Source organism: Schistocerca gregaria, chromosome 2, assembly GCF_023897955.1.
Source record: "Schistocerca gregaria isolate iqSchGreg1 chromosome 2, iqSchGreg1.2, whole genome shotgun sequence".
Classification (NCBI taxonomy): Eukaryota; Metazoa; Arthropoda; class Insecta; order Orthoptera; family Acrididae; genus Schistocerca; species Schistocerca gregaria.
In genome coordinates, this window is record NC_064921.1 from 766,045,608 (window position 1) to 766,066,066 (window position 20,459).

Below are 20,459 nucleotides of genomic sequence, written 5' to 3' on the forward strand. Positions count from 1 at the left end.
GGATGACTGTAAACTAATGATTTGGAGCGATGAATCACGCTATACCGTGCGGCAGCCGCATGGAAGGGTTTAGATTTGGCGGATGGGAGAATATTACTTGCCATCACGTGTAGCGACAACAGTAAAGTATGGGAGAGGTGATTTAGGGTAAGGGTGTGTTTTTCCGGACTAGGATGTGGTCCCCTTATTGCGCTTAAGAAAGCGTTGAAGACGGAAGGATATAAACATGTTTTACATAACTGTGTACTGCGTAAAGTGGAGGAACGGTTCGAATACTGTGATTGATCATATCAGCATGACAATGAACCTTGTCGTAAAGAAGTATCTGTGAGGGACTGGTTTCTGGATAACGTTCCCGAAATGGACTGGTATGGACAGAGTCCCGACCTGAACCCAATGTAATCCCTATGATGAGTTAAAACGTTGAATTCGCTCCACACCACGACGTCCGTCACCACTACCTTCTCTGGTTTACGCTTTTACAGAAGAAACTGCCATTCCTCTATAGACCTTCAGAAGCCTCACTGACTGTGTCCCCAGCAGAGATCCAGCAGTCATAAAGGCAAAGAGTGAACGCACCCGAAATTAATATCCAGTAATAGGTATTCGGGTACTTTTGCTCAGATAATGTATGTCACAGTGCCTGTGGATGGGTTTGGCTCTTGATTATCTGTTGATGCCTAGCACTGACTGACGAGAATTTGCTGCAATGTAATCATACTACTACGACAATCCACGATAGTCAACGGCAACTTCCCAATCAACACGGTTTCGGCCACGGTTGAGCACCCTGGCGAAGGCAGCTTTTTCCAATTCGGGGTTCCCTCGGAACACTCTTAACGTGGCGGCACGTAAAAAGCCCAGAGCCTGCGTGACTACGACGACACAGACAGTCCCGTAAGTCTCGTGCCTTGATGAAGTGCTCTTATATTACGTGTCTTGCCGATCCTTTTATCTATTAAAAAAATGAAACAAGAAGCACCCAAAGAATTACAAGGTTATTAGTGTTATGGCATCTGTCAGTAGAATTTTTAGCACTGTACTGTAACACAGGTTGGAGAACGAGATTTGGGAAAAGCAGCTAGCGGACCAGGAAGGCTTTACGATTGGATGAACTTGTATGGGTCATATTTTTAGCTTTACAAAAATAATTGAGAAGGCATATTCTAAGAGTCACGGAGTGTAACTAATATTTGCAGATTTACAAAAATCGTATGATTCTGTACTCATCAACGCTTCATGGGAAGCGATGGAGTGTATAGGTGTAGAAGCATCATAAATATCTCTAATTCGGAGAACATGCCAGCAATCGTATGCAGTATTTAAAATGGGAAGCTATCTGAGTGAGTCATTCCAAACATGGAAAGGACTGAGACAGGGCTCCAGTGTGTTGTCAACCCTGTTTCAAATACGTATGAAGTATGTATTGGAGCGGTGGAATCTGTCGTGGTGAGGTATGGGAATTCCTTTCCATTATGGAGCTATCTACTCATTATTATTTGCCGATGATGAAGCATTAATAGCAAAAATTAGGGAGGATTTCCGAGTCAGAGATAAATAGGTTAACAGAAGTATTTGAACGAGACGAGCTTAGGATAAATATCAACAGAACAGAAATATACTGGTGATAGGAGATGGAAGTGAAATAGTTTTGCTGCAAGGAACTTTTAAAACATCGAAGCAGTTTCAATAGCTGTTGTTGGCGGTGGTGGTGTGGTGGTGGTGGTGGTGGTGGTGGTCTTCAGTCCGAAGACTGGTTTGGTGAGGCTCTCAATGCTCCTCTATCTTGTGCAAGCCGCTTCATCTTAAATAACTACTGCAAACTACGTCCTTCCGAATCTGCTTGCTGTATTTGCCTCTTGATTTCTCTCAACGATTTTTATCCCCCACACTTTCCTCCAGTACTAAATTGGCGATCTCTTGGTGTCTCAGAATGTGTCCTACCACCCGATCCCTTCTCTTATCCAAGCTTTGCCACAAATTTCTTGTCTCCCCAATTCTACTCAATCCTCCTCATTAGTTACGCAATCTACCCACCTAACCTTCAGCATTATTAGTAACACTACATTTCAAAAGTCTCTATTCTCTTCTTGTCTAAAGTGTTTGTCGTCCTCGTTTCACTTCCATTTTTCAATACTTAGGTTCGATTATCCATAGCCCGAGAAGCTATGAGGCAGATGTGGAAGGTAGGATCCATCACATGAATAATTAAGATGCTAAATAGATATCATTGGAGCGGAGAAATATCAAAAGAAACAAAGAAAAGCTAGACGTATGCCAACATATGGTGCATAAGGGTGGAATTTGGGAGATCAGTGGAGAAGTAGAGCATACGCAGAAGAAATGGACGGAACAAGAGGACAGTCAGAAAATCAAGAACAGAGTGGAGGAGAAAGGAAGAAATTAGGGAGACAATCGATATGGAACGACCAGTCGTGCAAAGAACTGAGAAAAAGAGTCTTTAAGTGGTATGGCCATGTGTAGCGAATGGAGCAACTTCAGTGGCCAAAAGCAGTGTTTGTATCCTGGAATGGTTGCCGCCTGGAAGGAGGAAGCGCGGACGGCCGAGAATAACATGGAGAGTGGGAGTAATTGGAGTGATGAGGAGGACAGGCCTGAAAGAGGAAGACTGCGATGAGTGTGAATGATGGCGAATGGAGATACAGGACAACTGGGGAATAGTGGAGAAAGCCTCAGGAAAGTAAAAGTAAGTAAGCCGGTCCTGCGATCGACTGTCAAGGCGACGGCCAAAAACTAGTTCTCACGACATCCTTGCTAGGTGATACGCATTTGCATTCTCCGTGTCACATGGCAACAAGAGATCTCTCTCTCTCTCTCTCTCTCTCTCTCTCTCTCTCTCTCTCTCTCTCTCTGTGTGTGTGTGTGTGTGTGTGTGTGTGTGTGTGTGTGTGTGTGTGTGTCTCGTGTCTCTCCCTCCCCACCATCGCACCTCTCTCTGTTTCAATCACACACAAGCTATAGAGCGATGTGTGGTGTGGGCTGTTTGGAAATCGTAGTGTAGGTTTTCAAGGATTTTCTAGGGTAGCATTGACACACACTTTACATCCCTCAAGATACAAATACTTTCCGCTGAACGCAAATTGCAGTATAAAATCTAACTATACAGTGAGGTCGTCAACACTGGAGGCCAAGGCTCTTTCTGAACGGCATCTCTTAGTGGAGTGATCCGTTCTGGTGTTCACTGCGTCGTACTTTTCAGGCCGCTTGAAGCCAAAGGGTCGCAAAGCCCATTTCGCACCTCAGCGGCCTCTAAAGCTCTGTCGGGCCCCGCATCCAGAATGTGATTCTCCTGTTTGGTCGTATCGATATCCTTAGATTGAACATCTCTCCGTGTTCGTCGTTGTCGGATGATGATACCATAATAAAGTCTAAATTATTGCAACTACACTGTTATGCAAAACTTAAGCACGAAAGATAACTTGTATTATGTCAGTGCCAAGTAACATAGTTCTATGAAACTTGGACCATACACAAAATGAACAGCTGCAGTATAGTACAGAAGATAACCGAAAGAAATACGCAATGCGACAGTGAGAAACGACAATTTTATTCAAAGACAGTAATTACAGTGAAGTCACCGCGATTTATGATGTTCACCTGGACATTAAAAGGGGCAGGTTGGTTCATAAAAGGGCGCGTGATCACCACAAACGGCAACGTGTGCTCTGCGACATCCTTCCATGCTGGCCACAAGATTGGTAAGGAGTTCTTGTGATAGGCCGCTCCATTCCTCGGTAAGCGCGTTGACAGTTGCTGGATTGCCTTTGATGGATGTAGACGTGTTACTAAACGTCTCCCTAACAGGTTAAACAAGTGATCGACGGGATGTTAGTAGGGGTGATGGGACGCAGAGGCGGGGGGGGGGGGGGGGGCGGGGGAAAGGGGGGGGGGGGCGTGCCAGTTCATTCGTAGGATATCCTCTTCTTGCAAGAACTACTCCACCAGCGCTTTGTCACCCGTAAATATGAAATCACGATCGAATGCAACTGAGAAAAGACGCACTTGGGAAAAGAGTACAGTGGCACAATAACTTTAACGTGAGTGTACTGCGTTCAGAGATTTGTAGATCAGCTTGCCCATGCAAGATATTTCCTCCCCACACCACAACAAAGAAAAAAGGTTCAAATGGCTCATAGCCTTATGGGACTTAACATCTGAGGTCATTAGTCCACTAGAACTTAGAACTACTCAAACCTAACTAATCTAAGGATAACACACACATCCATGCCTGAGGCAGGATTCGAACCTGCGACCGTAGTGGTCGCGCGGTTCTAGACTGAAGCGCCTAGAACCGCTCGGCCACACCGGCCGGCACACCACAACACCTGCGACCCCAAGCCGAACATGTTCGACAATATTCATCTGTACGTTACGTGTACTCACCTCTCGCCATATGGGAGTACATCCAGAATCCTTACTCAGACATCAGACTGAATGTATTCTCATCCGATAAAAGCACGCGACTCCACTCCTCGTTGATCCATTCCCTATTCTCTTGGCGTCATCACACACGGCGCTGCCGATGAGCTGATGTCACTGGACCACAACACAATGGTCGTCGGGCAAAGATACCAGCCCCACGCAGTGTGATGTGTGAGCTTGCGTGTCTTGCAGTGCTGGTAAATGTGGCTGCAACTGCATCCACTGTTTGGCGTGTGACCCAACTTGCCTGTTGCACAATTTAGCGGTCTTCTGCTGCTATAGTTGATCGTAGCCCACAACCCCAGACTGCACTGCCTGTGGTTCTGAACGCTCCACGTGCACGTGAAACAGTGCTGTGAGTAGTACCAAACTCCTTCTTTATCCATTAGTTTAACTGCCTCGTGTTCAGCGGCCAGACAGATTTGTCACTATAGTCACGCTAGCTACACACCATGTGACGTCCAAGTTTCCGTGCACGATTGGGAGACCTCTGGCAACTTCCTCCCGCACTTTCATTTCTTTCCACCAAGTAGTTAACATGTTATGCTACTTTGTCTATATCCTACTCATTATACACTGGGATGACAAAAGTCGTGGGTTAGCGATATGCTCACATACAGACGGCTGTAGCATCGAGTACACGAGGTATAAAAGGACAGTGCATTTGCCATTTGTACTATGGTGATTCGTGTGGAAAGGTTTCCGAATTGATTATGGCCGCACGACGGGAATGGTAGTTGGTGCTAGAAGCATGAAACATTCCATTTCGGAAATCATTAGGGAATTCCACACTCCGAGATACACAGTGTCAGCAGTGTGCTGATAATATCACATTTCAGGCATTACTTCTCACCACGGACAACGCAGTGGCCGAAGGCCTTCACTTAACGCCGAGAGCAGCGGTGTTTGCGTGGACTTGTCGTTGCTAACAGACAAGCAATGTCGGTTAGGACAGTGAGGCGAAATTAGGACAGTGCGACGAAATTTGGCGTTAATTGACTACGGCAGCACGACATCGTCTGCAGCGCATCTCCTGGCCCCGTGACCCTATTGGTTGGAACCCTAGTGATTGAAAAACCATGGCCTGGTCAGATGAGTCCCGATTTCAGTTGAAAACAGCTCATGGCAGGGTTCGAGTGTGGCGCAAACCCCATGAAGCCATCGACCCAGGTTGTCAACAAGGCACTGTACAAGCTGGTGGCGGCTCCATAATCGTGTGGGCCGTGTTCACATGGAATCGACTGGGTCCTCTGGTTCACCTGAACCGATCCTTGACTGGAAATGGTTATCTTCGCCTACTAAGAGACCATCTGCAACCATTCATGGACTTCATGTTCACAAACAACGATGGAAATTTTTACGAATCACAGTGAACCATGTGACCAGGCCACGAACAATTGGTAACCGAAATCGGCCGACATGAATTCTATCGAACATTTATAATCGAGAGATCAATTAGTACACAAAATCCTGAACCGGCAACACTTTCGCAATTGTGGGCGGCTATAGAGGCAGCATCGCTCAGTATTCCTGCGGAATACTTCCAACGACTTATTGAGTCGATTCCACACCGAGCTCCTGCACTATGCCAAGCAAAAGGAGCTTCGACAAGATATTACGAGATATCCCGTGATTGTATAATGCTACAGTAAAATAAAAGTGGTTGTTTCAGAGTATTCGCGACATATTATTCCAGTTACGCAAGCAGAAGCAGCGTGTGCTGTTCTGAGCGGTCTCGTGGGAGCACCGCTGCGGTTCATTATCCTCCGGTTCGCGGCGCAGCAGGTGTATGAATGACCGGCTCTTCCTGTTACGCTGGCTTCGCCTTTCTGGGAACTCAGCGGTCAGGCGCCTGGCTGTACTGCAAGTGCGGCGGCCAGCACTGTGTATTTTCCTCTCTGAATCCTTCACGTGCTTCTTATTGCCTCTCTCCCATAACTTTTGCTGATCATCTTGCCCTCTGTAGCATCTGCTTGTCATCACAGTCGGTATGCGAGGATGACATCATCCGGGGAACATCCTTGAAGCAGTTTGAGAGAGGCCATGAGGTTCATTCGCAGGCCGTACGCGCCAAATAAGTCACGAGTCTCATCAAGATAATGGTTCAAAGCGGAGGACAAAAGGTTCTCCGTGGTAGAATGTCGTTGCACGTTTTGTGTGATTGTAATCGACTGTTACATTATGTGTTAGACACAACCACAGGATTCCTCAGGGACACTGTGTATTTTCCTCTCTGAATCTTCACGTGCTTTTTATTGCCTCTCTGCTATAACTTCTGCTGGTCATCTTGCCCTGCCCGGTCCAACCTTAGAACCGATAGAGGTACTCAAAATACACTCCGCCACACACTTTCAGGTGGCTTGCGGAGTATGGATGTAGATGTAGATGTAGACATCTACAAGCTGAGGCAGTTGAAAACCATCACCGCAAAAAATTCTAGAACGAATATCGAGGTGCGCTATTCTTTAAGAGTCGTGGACAGTATGACAGGCTTTCAGAAAAACGCAAGGAATTTTTAACCTTTTTTTTTTTTTTTTTAAAGAGTAACTACATACCTCTTCTGAACCGTTGCTATCAGACTTCGAAGATGATTCCAACGACGTAACAAGTTTGGAAGTTGATCAAATAGTAACATGATAACAGCGCCCCAAATCGCTGCTCCGCCTTCAGGAGTATTAGTCCCATTAAAAGCTAAAAGTTTACAAACAAACGCGTAACTCAGCTACAATTGTTATCTTCAACTTTACCAATGCTTATCAAATACGCAGGAAATTTTACATATAGCATATAGTTACATAGCATAAAGCGATTCCAGACGGACGATGCTGCTCGCTGAATTTCACCTGCACTTACCGCAGCACATACTTGTATCACAAGGCATTTCGTGTCTTCGAGAGTCGTCGTTGTTTCGTTGTAGACCTCTTGTTTTAATTTTGCCCACAGATAAAAGTCCAGGCGTGCTACACCTGATGAACGTGCAAGAACTGCTGCATGTTATCTGTTAGTAACTTGGGGCTAGAGTCCCATCAGCAAAACAGAGACTTCTTACGTGGTTAGCAAAAAATCTGCACCACACGTTGACAGACAAAGGACGTTCTGTATCAGATTACCTCATCCAGCGTCGATTTTCAGCTGACCTGTAATGTATAACGCGAAGATTCATTTGCTCATGGTTTGTGGCGCAGGAAGCTAATAGTAGCGGTAAGTGACTGGAAGTTGTATTGACGTAAATCTTAAGCAAATGTGATTCAGTTAATTAATAATTATAAACAATCCCGAGTTCATACAGAACAAACTCAGCGCTCAGAATACAAAATCAAGTTGTTTAGAATAACTTACAATCCAGAGAGCTTGCAGAATGAGCAACGACCAAAGAACTCAGAAACCAGGGAAAAAAATCCATCAGTTCAGAGTAGACGTATTTCGGGGGCAAGACATCACCTTGAATTCACCATCATGCTCGAGAAACCACTGCCGCAAAACTCTGTTTTTGGGACGTGGGCTGTTATCCTGCGGGAAGATACCATCGATGTCGGGGAGGACATCAGACATTAAGGGAAACAGATGGTCTGCAATAACGGTCGCGTAGTGTACAGCTGTCAAAGTGCCTTCGATCACCAACCCAGGCCCCAAGGAGGCCTAAGGGTGTGCCCCTCATAGCATCAGGCTGCCCACCAATGGCCTGCATCCGTGAAGCGATCGCCTGAGCCATTTCTATTGATCTATTGCCATTTCTATTAACCCACGTTTCAACCTTGATCATCTCGTGTCCAGTGCAGTCGTAACTGACGTTTTCGTTGCACTTACAAAGGACCATGGAGGCGTCGTGTCCTGCGTAGTCGTATATTCACAGAGTTCTAAAACAACTGTATGCTACCATAAATAAGGGAAGACTACGGTAGTTTTTCTAGTAATTCTAGTTAGTTAAGAATGTAACCGCGTTACTAGTTGTTAGGTGTGTTTTACTAGATTCCCCTAAAAACCGGAAGTGGTATACCATCTAGAAACTGATGGAGGACAGTTTTAAGGACTAGGAAACCTACAAAACATTATTGTTCTATATAGTTATCACCATGTCTGTTACGAATAAACAGAATTCATGGTAAAACTTAAATTGTCAATGTTTAATTCAGGCATTATTCGAAAATGGTTGACTTGTATCGGCAAACAGAGGGATGATGTACTAAAACGAAGGAAAATAATACAGATTTATCATATAGCGCTAGGGAACGCAATTTCCTCAACTAAAAGGTGAAATAACGAAAACCACAAAACAATAATACATTAAACATCTCTTCAATAGTTTGTCGAACATAAATAAAACGTGTTTCTGTTATTCATAAACAACTCTCGCAGTTATCAATAGTAAGACGTAACTCTTGCCTTTCATCACGATGAAGAACGTTCTACTGAGTGCAAAATAATTATATATATAAGACGAAGCGCACTCTGCTCGTCCAATTGAGATAACCACAAAGGAAACCATTGACAAAACCCATGATATGGTAATGCAAGATGGCCGAATAAAAATTCGTGATATTTCTGAGACTGTATGCACCTCAACTCAACGAGCGAATGATATTCTGCAAGGAGAAATGGCTATGAAGAAGCTGTGTGCGAGATGAGTGCCACGATTACTAAAGCGTACACGGCACAACATTTCAACACAGTCTGGCGATGTTTAATCGCAATCTGCAAGATTTTTTGTGCCTATTTGTAACTGTTGATGAAACCTGGATCCGTCATTACACACCAGAGTCAAAACGGTGCTCAAAACAATGGACAAAGACGTCTAGTTAATAAGGTGATGGCCTCTGTTTTACGGAATTCTCAAGGAATAATCTTCGTAGACCACTTGGAAAAAGACACAACCGTAACTGGACCCTATAGTGCTTCATTATTGGCTCGTTTGAAACTTTCTTTGGTTGAAAGAAAGACCAATGTTGGCACGAAAAAAGTGCTCTTTCATCAGGATAATGCACCGTACCGCATATCAGCAATAACAATTGTAAAAGTGCGTGAATTGGACTTTGAATTGGTTCCTCTTCCACCCTATTCAGCAGATTTAGCACCCAAGTGACTTTTTTCTGTTCCGTAAATTGAAACTTTAGCTTGCTGGGAAGAAATTTTCATCAAATAAGGAACAGATATTGACAGCTACCGAGTATTTTGCAGAATCTCACAGAACCTATTTTTCCAGTGGGGCGAAGAAGCTGGAGGATCGCTGGGCCAAGTGTACATCCCTCAAAGGAGACTATGTCGAGCAGTAAGCTGTTTACGAAAAAAAACATTTTTTTCTGCTTTTTTATCAGACTTATCAAACTACCCCGTAATCTCACAGCGACGACATATATCGTGAATTACATGTTTCATAACTCATTTGTTTCTCAAAGCTCTGCTACTACTACTGTTCAGATGCTCAACGGGATATTTAATGCGACTCATAAATTATATGTGAAACAAATGGTGGCACAGTCCGTGAGCCACCCTATATTTCTCAGCACAATGTATCCTGCGAAGTCCTTACAAGCTTTTCAGATTGTTTCTGCCCACACTGTATAAGATCCTCATAATTGTGTGAGTCCTTTGTGTACCGACAGTGCTTTATGTGATTGCTCTCCGAATAACTTGCATGCATATAGACAGCTGTAAGTTAGGGGTGGCGGTTATGTCTGAAGCATCTGGTTTTCAATCAACCTTTTTTTTCTCATGTTTAGCTTAACATCATCTTTAAAACTGCTCAAAATAAACAGTTCCTGAAACATCCGATTTTCGCTTCTTTACTTCTATTTGCACTAATAAAAGTAGACATCGGAAAGACGGAAAATTTCTAAGATGCTGTCATACTTTTTGCATTATACAGGTAAGATTGAAGGCATGTAAAATCAAAATATCAAATACAAAAGACAAATAAAATTTATGCAGTCCACCGCACGCTGATTTTCTCGAAAAGTGTTAGGGGTTGAATCCTACAAAAAAAGACTGCCTGTATTCTCTTATTGATAGTACGAATATTTTGAAACTCTGCTCAAAAGCCATGTTGTAATCGAGCATCATACCATCGTTTGGACATTACGAATAGTCTGTGCTACAGGATTAAAACTGAGGTTAGAGAACTCTACTTTCCGTGTTGTTCTTTTCCTTGGGTTAGAAGCAGATAATGGCATATTATATAGACAGAGGCAGCAGATCTGCTACTTTCTATTCTTATTACAACAGTGAATGAATTGTTAAATTTTTCATTTAGTACTGTAAACATAAGTCGCTTTCTCTTTCATTATTTCATAGAAATTGCAAGCAAATCTGTAATCTTTGCAAGCAAATGGAGCATTGAACTTCATTGCTATTACACTTCGTAAAACACATCCAGAATACAATCAATGTCCGGTGACGTCGGTGCAAAACTATCACATAGACGAGGTGTTTGCACGATTTGCGCACTGCACGTAGACATGTACCATCTAAGAGGCGACCCCACACGACAACAAGTACATAACTGTCTCAGCAATGCTGTACCGATTCTTATTTCATGTCACGTGTTTATTGGTCGTTTCTATCGGCGTCGTTGCTGAAATAGCACCGATTGCTTTACTTGTCTTCTATAATAGCCCAATATTTCAACGCAATAAAAATTGGACAAATGAATAGTATGCATATTTTTAAAAAGAAGTTTCATTCAAAAACAAAGTTTTATCAATTCAGCTACGGCAAATTGTACTGATATTGACCTGGTTATTAGTTAAAAATTAGAAAATACTTGTAATCGAGATCAAACATAAATTCCGAAAAATTCCGATAATTCAAAACTAAAATATCGATATCGGGTTTAATCGGTCGGTTTTTCGTATCCCTACTGTGGTATACGTATTGGAGTTACACAATTGGTGACGAAAGTGCAACTTTCCTTCCAACACCTATAGCGGTCGTGCGGGACCTGGTAGACCCAACAGAGCACACCCTCAGAGCCCTCTGCCGGCGCGATATAGAAAGGCTGCCGACACCGGCGCGGCCTACTCACGCTCGGAGCCTCTCCGATGCGACCCTTCATTCGTTCTTAGGACAGCGAGTCTCATCCTAGTTGCTACAGTATGAACCGGACTCTTTGTTTCTTGTGCATAATTTGTAATGAGTATACATGCACTTGAAGAAATACAAGTTAAATAAATCATCTGTTTTTTGTGTTTACTTGTTCGCTAATCGTTTTTGCACCAGTCCAGCTTTCCTACGACGACAGTCGCCGCACCATTCTGTAGCCCACCTCTCCCTAGCGTACGTGGCTCAGCTCGCAGTGGTGCGCCTGAGAGAGCGGCTTCCCTTGTTGCAGGTGCTGCCCGCGGGCTCGGCAGCGGCGCAGCAGCTGCAGGCGGAGCTGTCGCGCTGGCAGCGCAACCAGGTGGACGTGGCGCAGCTGCGCGCCCGGGCCGCCGCCGCAGAGGCAGAGTCGCGCGCTCTGCGCGAGCAGGTCGCCATCCTCGAGCAGCGGGTACAGGTCAGTACTGGATACTCCAGTCGCTCCTCCAGAGGTTATACTGTCATCCACACTGGACATCGTCCGTCGGGATACCAACGTGCACATAACTGTCTTTCTCGCGTTCCTTCTGCATTATCTGTAAACAAGTAGCACATATAGTTTCTCTTCATTTGTTGAAGACTACTTTCTCTTTTTTTTTCTTTTTTTTTCGCACTAACCTGTGCTCCAACTCAACGTGACCGACACTGACAGAATGAAAACTACATTTCTTCTTCGCAAGTTTTATGCAGGTTTTGCAGTGGTGCAACAGTTCCCTCCTCACTCAACAAGATGGATTTCCGTATATAGGCACAAAATCACGAACTCCGGCATAAGATAACAATTAGTTTAATGCTCAAAGCAGAGAAATCCAAAGTTCTAAATATTATAATTTTCTACTAATTGTATTTTGAACAGTAAAACACTGTTGAATTTGTCGCTTTTCGAGCTGAGATACTAGTTTCTGAAATTACGAGGGCCCTTCAATAAGCAATATAACTTTTTTTCTCAGCCAATTTCGTTTGAAAAAATGCGGAATCTGCTGCGGAACATCGTGTAATATTCTCACTTCAACCCTATAGGTTCATAGAGTTGCGGTAGGTGACAGTGCTATACCTAGCCTTCAAAATGACGTTTGTAACGGGGGTGCGTTCCAACCAGAGAGCTGTCATTGAGTTTCTTTTGGTGGAAAATCAGAGCATCGCAGATATTCGCAGGCGTTTGCAGAATTTCTATGGAGATCTGGCAGAGAACAAAAGCACATCGACCCGTTGTCCGAGGCGGTTGTCATCATCACAACAAGGTCATACAAACCTGTCTGATCTCCCGTGTGCCAGCCGGCCGCACGCAACTGTGTCTCGTGCAGTGCTGGAACGTGCGGACATTCTCATTTGATGTGCTCTACGAATCACAAACACCTCGCTGCTCAACTGGAGGTCTTTATTGGTAGTGCCGACACTCGTCCACCAGTTGGGATACCCAATAGTATGTGCCTGCTAGGTTCCTCGCCGCCTGACAGAAGACCACGAAGAGCAACGAAGGGCCATCTGTACGGAATTGCTTGCGCTTTGCGAGGTTGATTGTGACAATTTGCTGTCGAACATCGTCTCAGGCGATGAGACGTGGGTTCATCACTTCTAACCAGAAACAAAAAGGCAATCCATTACGTGGCGTCACACCACCAAAGAACAAGCTCAAAGCTGCATCCTCAGCCGGTCTTCTGGGACTGTGAATAGGTTATTCTGTTTGATGGGCTCACTCATGGTGCAACGATTAACTCAGAACTGTGCTGTGCTACCCTCAGGAAACTGAAGAAACTTCTTCGGCATGTTCGTCGCCACAAAAATGCAAATTACACTGAAGAACCAAAGAAACTGGCACGCCTGCCTATTATCGTGTAGGTCCCCCGCCAGCAAGCAAAAGTGCACCAACACGACGTGGCATGGACTCGACTACTGTCTGGAGTAGTGCTGGAGGAAACTCATATATGAATCCTGTAGGGCTGTCCATAAACGCGTAAGAGTACGAGCGGGTCGAGATCTCTCGTAATCAGCACGTTGCCAGGCATCCCAGATACGCTAAATAAGGTTCATGTCGGCTGAGTTTGTTGGCCAGTGGAAGTCTTTAAACTCAGAGGAGTGTTCCTGGAGCCGCTCTGTAGCAATTCGTATGCGGTGTAGCATTGTGCTGCTGGAATTGGCCAAGTCCGTCGGAATGTACGATGGACATGAATGGATGCAGCTGATCAGACAGGATGCTTACGTACGTGCCACCCGTCAGAGACGTATCTAGACGTATCAGGCGTCCGATACCACTCCAACTGCACACGCCCCACACCATTACGGAGCCTCCACCGGCGTGAACAGTTCCCTGCTCACATTCAGGGTCCATGGATTTATGGGGTTGTCTCCATACCCGCACACGGCCAACCACTCGAAACAATTTAAAAAGGGACTCGTCCGATCAGGCAACATGTTTCCAGTAATCAACATGCAATGTCGTGTTGACAGGCCCAGGCGAGGCGTAAAGCTTTGTGTCGTGCAGTCATCAAGGGTACACGAGTGGGCCTTCGGTTCCGAAAACCCACATCGATGATGTTTCGTTCAATGGTTCGCGCGCAGACACTTGTTGATGGCCCAGCATTGAAATCTGCAGCAATTTGCGGGCCCGCATCTCGTGGTCGTGCGGTAGCGTCTCACTTCCCACGGCCGGCTTCCCGGGTTCGATTCCCGGCGGGGGTCAGGGATTTTCTCTGCCTCGTGATGGCTGGGTTTTCTGTGATGTCCTTAGGTTAGTTAGGTTTAAGTAGTTCTAAGGTCTAGGGGACTGATGACCATAGATGTTAAATCCCGTAGTGCTCAGAGCAATTTGCGGAAGGGTTGCACTTCCCTCACGTTCAACGATTCTCTTCAGTCGTCGTTGGTCGCGTTCTTGCAGTATCTATTTCCGGCCGCTGCGATGTCGGAGATTTGATGTTTTACCGGTTTCCTGATATTTATGGTACACTCGTGAAATGGTCGTACGGGAAAATCCCCACTTCATCGATGCCTCGGGGATGCTGTGTCCAATCGCTCGTGCGCCGACTATAACATGACGTTCAAACTCACTTAAATCTTGATAAGCTATCATTTTAGCAGCAGTAACCGTTCCAACAACTGCGCCAGACACTTGTCTTACAAAGGCGTTGGCAACAGCGGCGCCGTGTCAGCCTGTTTACATATCTCTGTATTTGAATACGTATGCCTCTATCACTTTCTTTGGCGCTTCAGTGTAACTTCTCCTTCTCCATGACAACGGAAGGCCTCACACAAGTCTGCGCATCTGAGAGATCTTACAAAACTTCATTGGACGTTCTTCCTCAGCCACCTTACAGCCCGCATCTCGCGCTTTCCAACTTTCAACAATTTGGCGTAATGAAGGATGAACTACGCTCGAAGCAGTACGTGGATGATGGGAAGGTTAGTAATGCAGATACACGCTGGCGCCAAGGACAGCTAGTAGTGTGGTACGATGCGAGCATACAGGCGCTCCCAGTGAGATAGCGTAAGGCTGTCGCGTTTAACTGAGTTTATGTTAAAACATAGGTTTTTAGCCAAAAGAGTGGTGAATAGTACGGAATGTTGGGATGCTGGATAAAACCAACTTGCTTTCAGAAAAAAAAGTGCTGCATTGCGTATTGAACGACCCTGTCCTTAAGTTCTATTAAAAAAAAACGAAGTTGATACCGATACCTGGGTAATTAATATATCTATGAAAAGAAACTATACGTCGTTTAGGGAGAACTTACAGATCATTTGGATGAAAACAGATTTTTGCTACCCTAAACGGTTCTCGAAATATTTGAGGTGGACAGTTTAGCCGCATCACTCATTATATCAGTACAATCTCTAAAATGCATTGTTTTACATACTGAGAGTTAATCTGTAAATATGTTGGGTGATACAGCCGTTTAGTTATCGTATTAGGTTTCGGATGACTATAAAACCACGGCATTAACCACTTTAACTAAAAATCTTTTTTTTGGTGCTGACCTATGTTCGTTTCTGCCTGCTGTGGGGGTTTGGGGGGGGGGGGGGGCGAGTATCATTAGTGATCTGCGTTGTTGAGATAATGCCTTTTAATATGTACTGCCTAGCAAAATATGAAATATGTGAAGTATCCAGAAGACATGATCGGATATCAGTGTAGCTTCGTAAACGTATACACCCTCGACGAATACATACACGATTAGAACTTCAGTTCTGTATGACAGGAAAAACAATCACCAGTGCTCATTAGTCGTATTCGTGTTGAGCTTTGTTATCAGGCCTTGTAGTGTCGGAAATGAGCGATCCCCGTGAACGACACGGAGACGATGGGCATTTGTATGAGATAGCGTTATCAACATCTGACAGAGTTTGAAAGGAGTGTCAATGTCGGTCTCCATTTGGTCGGCTAGTGGGCTTGTGCAATTCCAGATTTGTGAGGCATTTTCATGGGACAGTGTCCAGATGTTAGATGTCAAGGGAACATGAGGGTACACAAGATTCCGGTCCACCATGACTGGCCACCACAAAGGAGGATCGGCGTTTTGTGCACCAAGAACAGCGCAACCACTTTTCATCTCCACCTACGATCCGAGTACAAGTAATGCACTCACTGCAACGTTCTGCGTAATCCTGCATCTTTGGTCGGAACAAGCAGCAGCCGGACTAGGGAATTACCGTCCATGGAGTAGGCTGCCGCTAACACCACAACACAAGTGGCTCCGCCTGGAGTGGTGCCGTGACGGGAAAGCATGAACTGATGATGAATAGTGTCGTGCTGTTGTCAGAAATTGCGGTTCTGGACTAACGTGGATGATTATAGTGAGGCAACGACTTGGGGAGAGGTTCAATTGTTCCAAAGTTTTGGAGAGAGGCAGTGTTGTTGCTCTCGGCATCATCGGTTGGGTGTAACTGCAGATCACAGCTGATAGCGACTGAGGGAACTCTGACGGCACAACGGTACGTCACAGACATCCTGCGTCTTGGTGTGTTGCCTCTCTTGTGGCAGTATCGCGGCGCCATTTTCCGAGAGGACAATGCTCGTCTCCAAATGGAACGTGTCTGTATGAATGCTGAGGTACTACCGTCTCCAGCGAGATCCCCAGATGGGTGTCTGACATAAAATGTGAGGGACCAGGTCAGATGTCAACTCCATCACATTGCAAGTATCCAGGATGTCAAGGATCAGTTACAATATATTGCCGACATACTATCGGTCTGAACAGAGACCAATAACCTTAAGAAATAATTATATTTTTATTTTTGCCTGCTGGCTACTGGTTTCGGTACACAGTACTATGTACAGAAATCGGTAGCCAGTTGGCAAAAACAAAAAAATTGCGACTATAGACTAAAACATATTTAATTTCTCAGTTACAGCAATTGTGGCTCAGGTGCCTCCGGAGAGGTCACAACAGCTTTATGACACGCTTCCCAACCGAATCGCTACATGCATGCAGTGTATGCTCATACAGATATGTGGGCTTATAGTGCCAAGTTTTTTGTAAATTTGACTCTGTTTTGTAGTCATTGAAACATCGCATACTCTCTCAACCCTTGAAGTTTCATTTCGTTTCTTCCTCCCTTTCTCCGTACGTTACTTTTTTGGCAGGCAGACTATTTTGTGCAGATTGTGCACCGCAGCTCGTAACTACTTAAAGTCATTTATACGTGACATGAAGAGATCCTGACGAAACAAATCTTGTCTTCTGCCAGTTCCGATTGTCAACAGGCAACCGTCTGTCCAAGAAATCCGCGAGGGTGAGTTTATTCCTGTCGTATATCCTACGGCACCGCTGTAAACACGGCGGCAGCTTGAAGTAACAGTTGTAAACGTATGTGCATTCATATAAATCATAGAGCGCAGCAATCAGTCGTACATTTTAGATATTATTATGCAAATCCAGATTTCGTCTAGTAGCTAGCCCAAATCTGGATTTGCATAATAAAATCTAAAAAGGACGACTGATTGGTGCTCTCTATAATACACTCCTGGAAATTGAAATAAGAACACCGTGAATTCATTGTCCCAGGAAGGGGAAACTTTATTGTCACATTCCTGGGGTCAGATACATCATATGATCACATTGACAGAACCACAGGCACATAGACACAGGCAACAGAGCATGCACAATGTCGGCACTAGTACAGTGTATATCCACCTTTCGCAGCAATGCAGGCTGCTATTCTCCCATGGAGACAATCGTAGAGATGCTGGATATAGTCCTGTGGAACGGCTTGCCATGCCATTTCCACGTGGCTCGTCAGTTGGACCAGAGATCGTGCTGGACGTGCAGACCGCGTGAGACGACGCTTCATCCAGTCCCAAACATGCTCAATGGGGGACAGATCCGGAGATCTTGCTGGCCAGGGTAGTTGACTTACACCTTCTAGAACACGTTGGGTGGCACAGGATACATGCGGACGTGCATTGTCCTGTTGGAACAGCAAGTTCCCTTGCCGGTCTAGGAATGGTAGAACGATGGGTTCGATGACGGTTTGGATGTACCGTGCACTATTCAGTGTCCCCTCGACGATCACCAGAGGTGTACGGCCAGTGTAGGAGATCGCTCCCCACACCATGATGCCGGGTGTTGGCCCTGTGTGCCTCGGTCGTATGCAGTCCTGATTGTGGCGCTCACCTGCACGGCGCCAAACACGTATACGACCATCATTGGGACCAAGGCAGAAGCGACTCTCATCGCTGAAGACGACACGTCTCTATTCGTTCCTCCATTCACGCCTGTCGCGACACCACTGGAGGCGGGCTGCACGATGTTGGGGCGTGAGCGGAAGACGGCCTAACGGTGTGCGGGACCGTAGCCCAGCTTCATGGAGACGGTTGCGAATGGTCCTCGCCGATACCCCAGGAGCAACAGTGTCCCTAATTTGCTGGGAAGTGGCGGTGCGGTCCCCTACGGCACTGCGTAGGATCCTACGGCCTTGGCGTGCATCCGTGCGTCGCTGCGGTCCGGTCCCAGGTCGACGGGCACGTGCACCTTCCGCCGACCACTGGCGACAACATCGATGTACTGTGGAGACCTCATGCCCCACGTGTTGAGCAATTCAGCGGTACGTCCACCCGGTCTCCCGCATGCCCACTATACGCCCTCGCTCAAAGTCCGTCAACTGCACATACGGTTCACGTCCACGCTCTCGCGGCATGCTACCAGTGTTAAAGACTGCGATGGAGCTCCGTATGCCACGGCAAACTGGCTGACACTGACGGCGGCGGTGTACAAATGCTGCGCAGCTAGCGCCATTCGACGGCCAACACCGCGGTTCCTGGTGTGTCCGCTGTGCCGTGCGTGTGATCATTGCTTGTACAGCCCTCTCGCAGTGTCCGGAGCAAGTATGGTGGGTCAGACACACCGGTGTCAATGTGTTCTTTTTTCCATTTCCAGGAGTGTATATAAGTCACATACAGTCGCTGAGTGCATCCACTTTCCGTATGGAAAGTAATCTGATATGTGCATTCGACCAGTTAGTTATCAGAAACAGTGGTAAGTAGCGGATGTGCGGCCGCAGTGTTGCTGTATCACAAATTTGCATGGAACAACCTCCCTAAATCAGACGTTCGACAAATCCTCCGGAGTAAAAACAACGATGCGTGGACGTCTCCTGCAACTTATTGGAAATGCAAAATGAAGACAGTTCTTTTCTGAAAACATGGATGACGAGACTTTGTGTTATCAATACGAAGCTACCAAAAACCGACACGTTCAGAAATTCACATTAAGGGTCAACGCTTTGACGACATAACTGCATTAAAGTCAAAGTGACGCGGTAGTTGAACAACATCCCGAAGAAGGATGGTCACATGGAAGTTCTGTGCGTTCTACTCAAGTGGAATGGTGGGCGGGAACATATGGAGCGTTACATCAACTACTTTACCTTTCCTTTTTTTACTAAGCCAGTCTCGAAACTATATCAACTGACGGACTTTGTAGCATCACTCCAATGTGCAGTCAATGATTAAATAAAGTGTAAATGAACAAATTATTATAATTTTAGTTGTGTTACTGAGGAAGCAGTAGCAGTGACGTCATTTAGGGTACTAACGAGGCCTACGAGAAAGACGCCGCGGCGCGCACGTCACGAAGGTAGGCCTGCCCTTGCCCACTCGGTCAACTCAGCAGACAAACTACGTTTCTACAGCTGTTAGCTCGTTACTAGGTGTATATGTACAAACGATAATTGCATTTTCTATAGCAACCGTTATAATGAAGTCTTACTGTTATTAGTCCTACAATGATCTGAAACCCTTAGGCCTAGTTATAATTTGTTATGGCTGTACTAGGGTACAATAAAATTAAAATAATGCCGAAATGATTATCAGTTGCATAAGGCACCACTTCTTGTTTGCAATGAGGGCTGTTAAGCAGAAGAGACTAAATGCTATAAACAAGCCGTTATACCATTTACATTGAGTATTGGTCTTAAATTAAGTTTTGTTGTTACACTGTTAATCAGTAAGACTTCATAATAGCAGATTACAGTAGAAGAGGCAATTCTCGTTAGTACGTACACGCCCAGCTGCGAGTTAACAGGTTTAGAAATGCAGTTTGTCTGCTGAGCTGAGCGAGCGAGTTCAGGCCTACCTTCGTGAGTACGCGCCGCGGCCTGTATTTCTCGTGGGCCTCGGGCTACTACAGTAATTTTATGTTGCCTAATGGTCGCTTCGATCGAATATTCGAGTAGTGACAAACAAGGTTTGTTTTACTAGCACTTCCTGACGTCACGGAAAAATATGTGTCTTCGGTTAGTGTCTTCTGTTTGGAAGACCTGTGATTCGAAGTCATCATCGTCTATCATACTATGACGTTCCCCGCGTAACTGCTGCTATGGTAAAATTCGTGCCCTAATAATTCTTTGCAGAGTATTTTAAACTTATGTCTCACATTATGAAAAGCCGCCGGGGAATAATGGTGACTACATAGAAAATCTTCAGTGGAACTAAGTGGTGTGTGATCCCCTCATTG

General features: G+C 45.4%; 1 protein-coding gene across 3 annotated transcripts in view; it reads left to right on the forward strand.

Moving 5' to 3' along the window:
• The window catches only part of LOC126334988 (uncharacterized), an 854,692-nt gene that overhangs the window by 777,008 nt on the left and 57,225 nt on the right, over window positions 1–20,459 (forward strand). For all 3 annotated transcript variants that reach the window (XM_049997796.1, XM_049997797.1, XM_049997798.1), the window contains one exon: window positions 11,768–11,932. In XM_049997796.1, coding sequence (XP_049853753.1) covers window positions 11,768–11,932 — 165 coding nt within the window. The remainder of the gene's footprint in view (window positions 1–11,767; window positions 11,933–20,459) is intronic.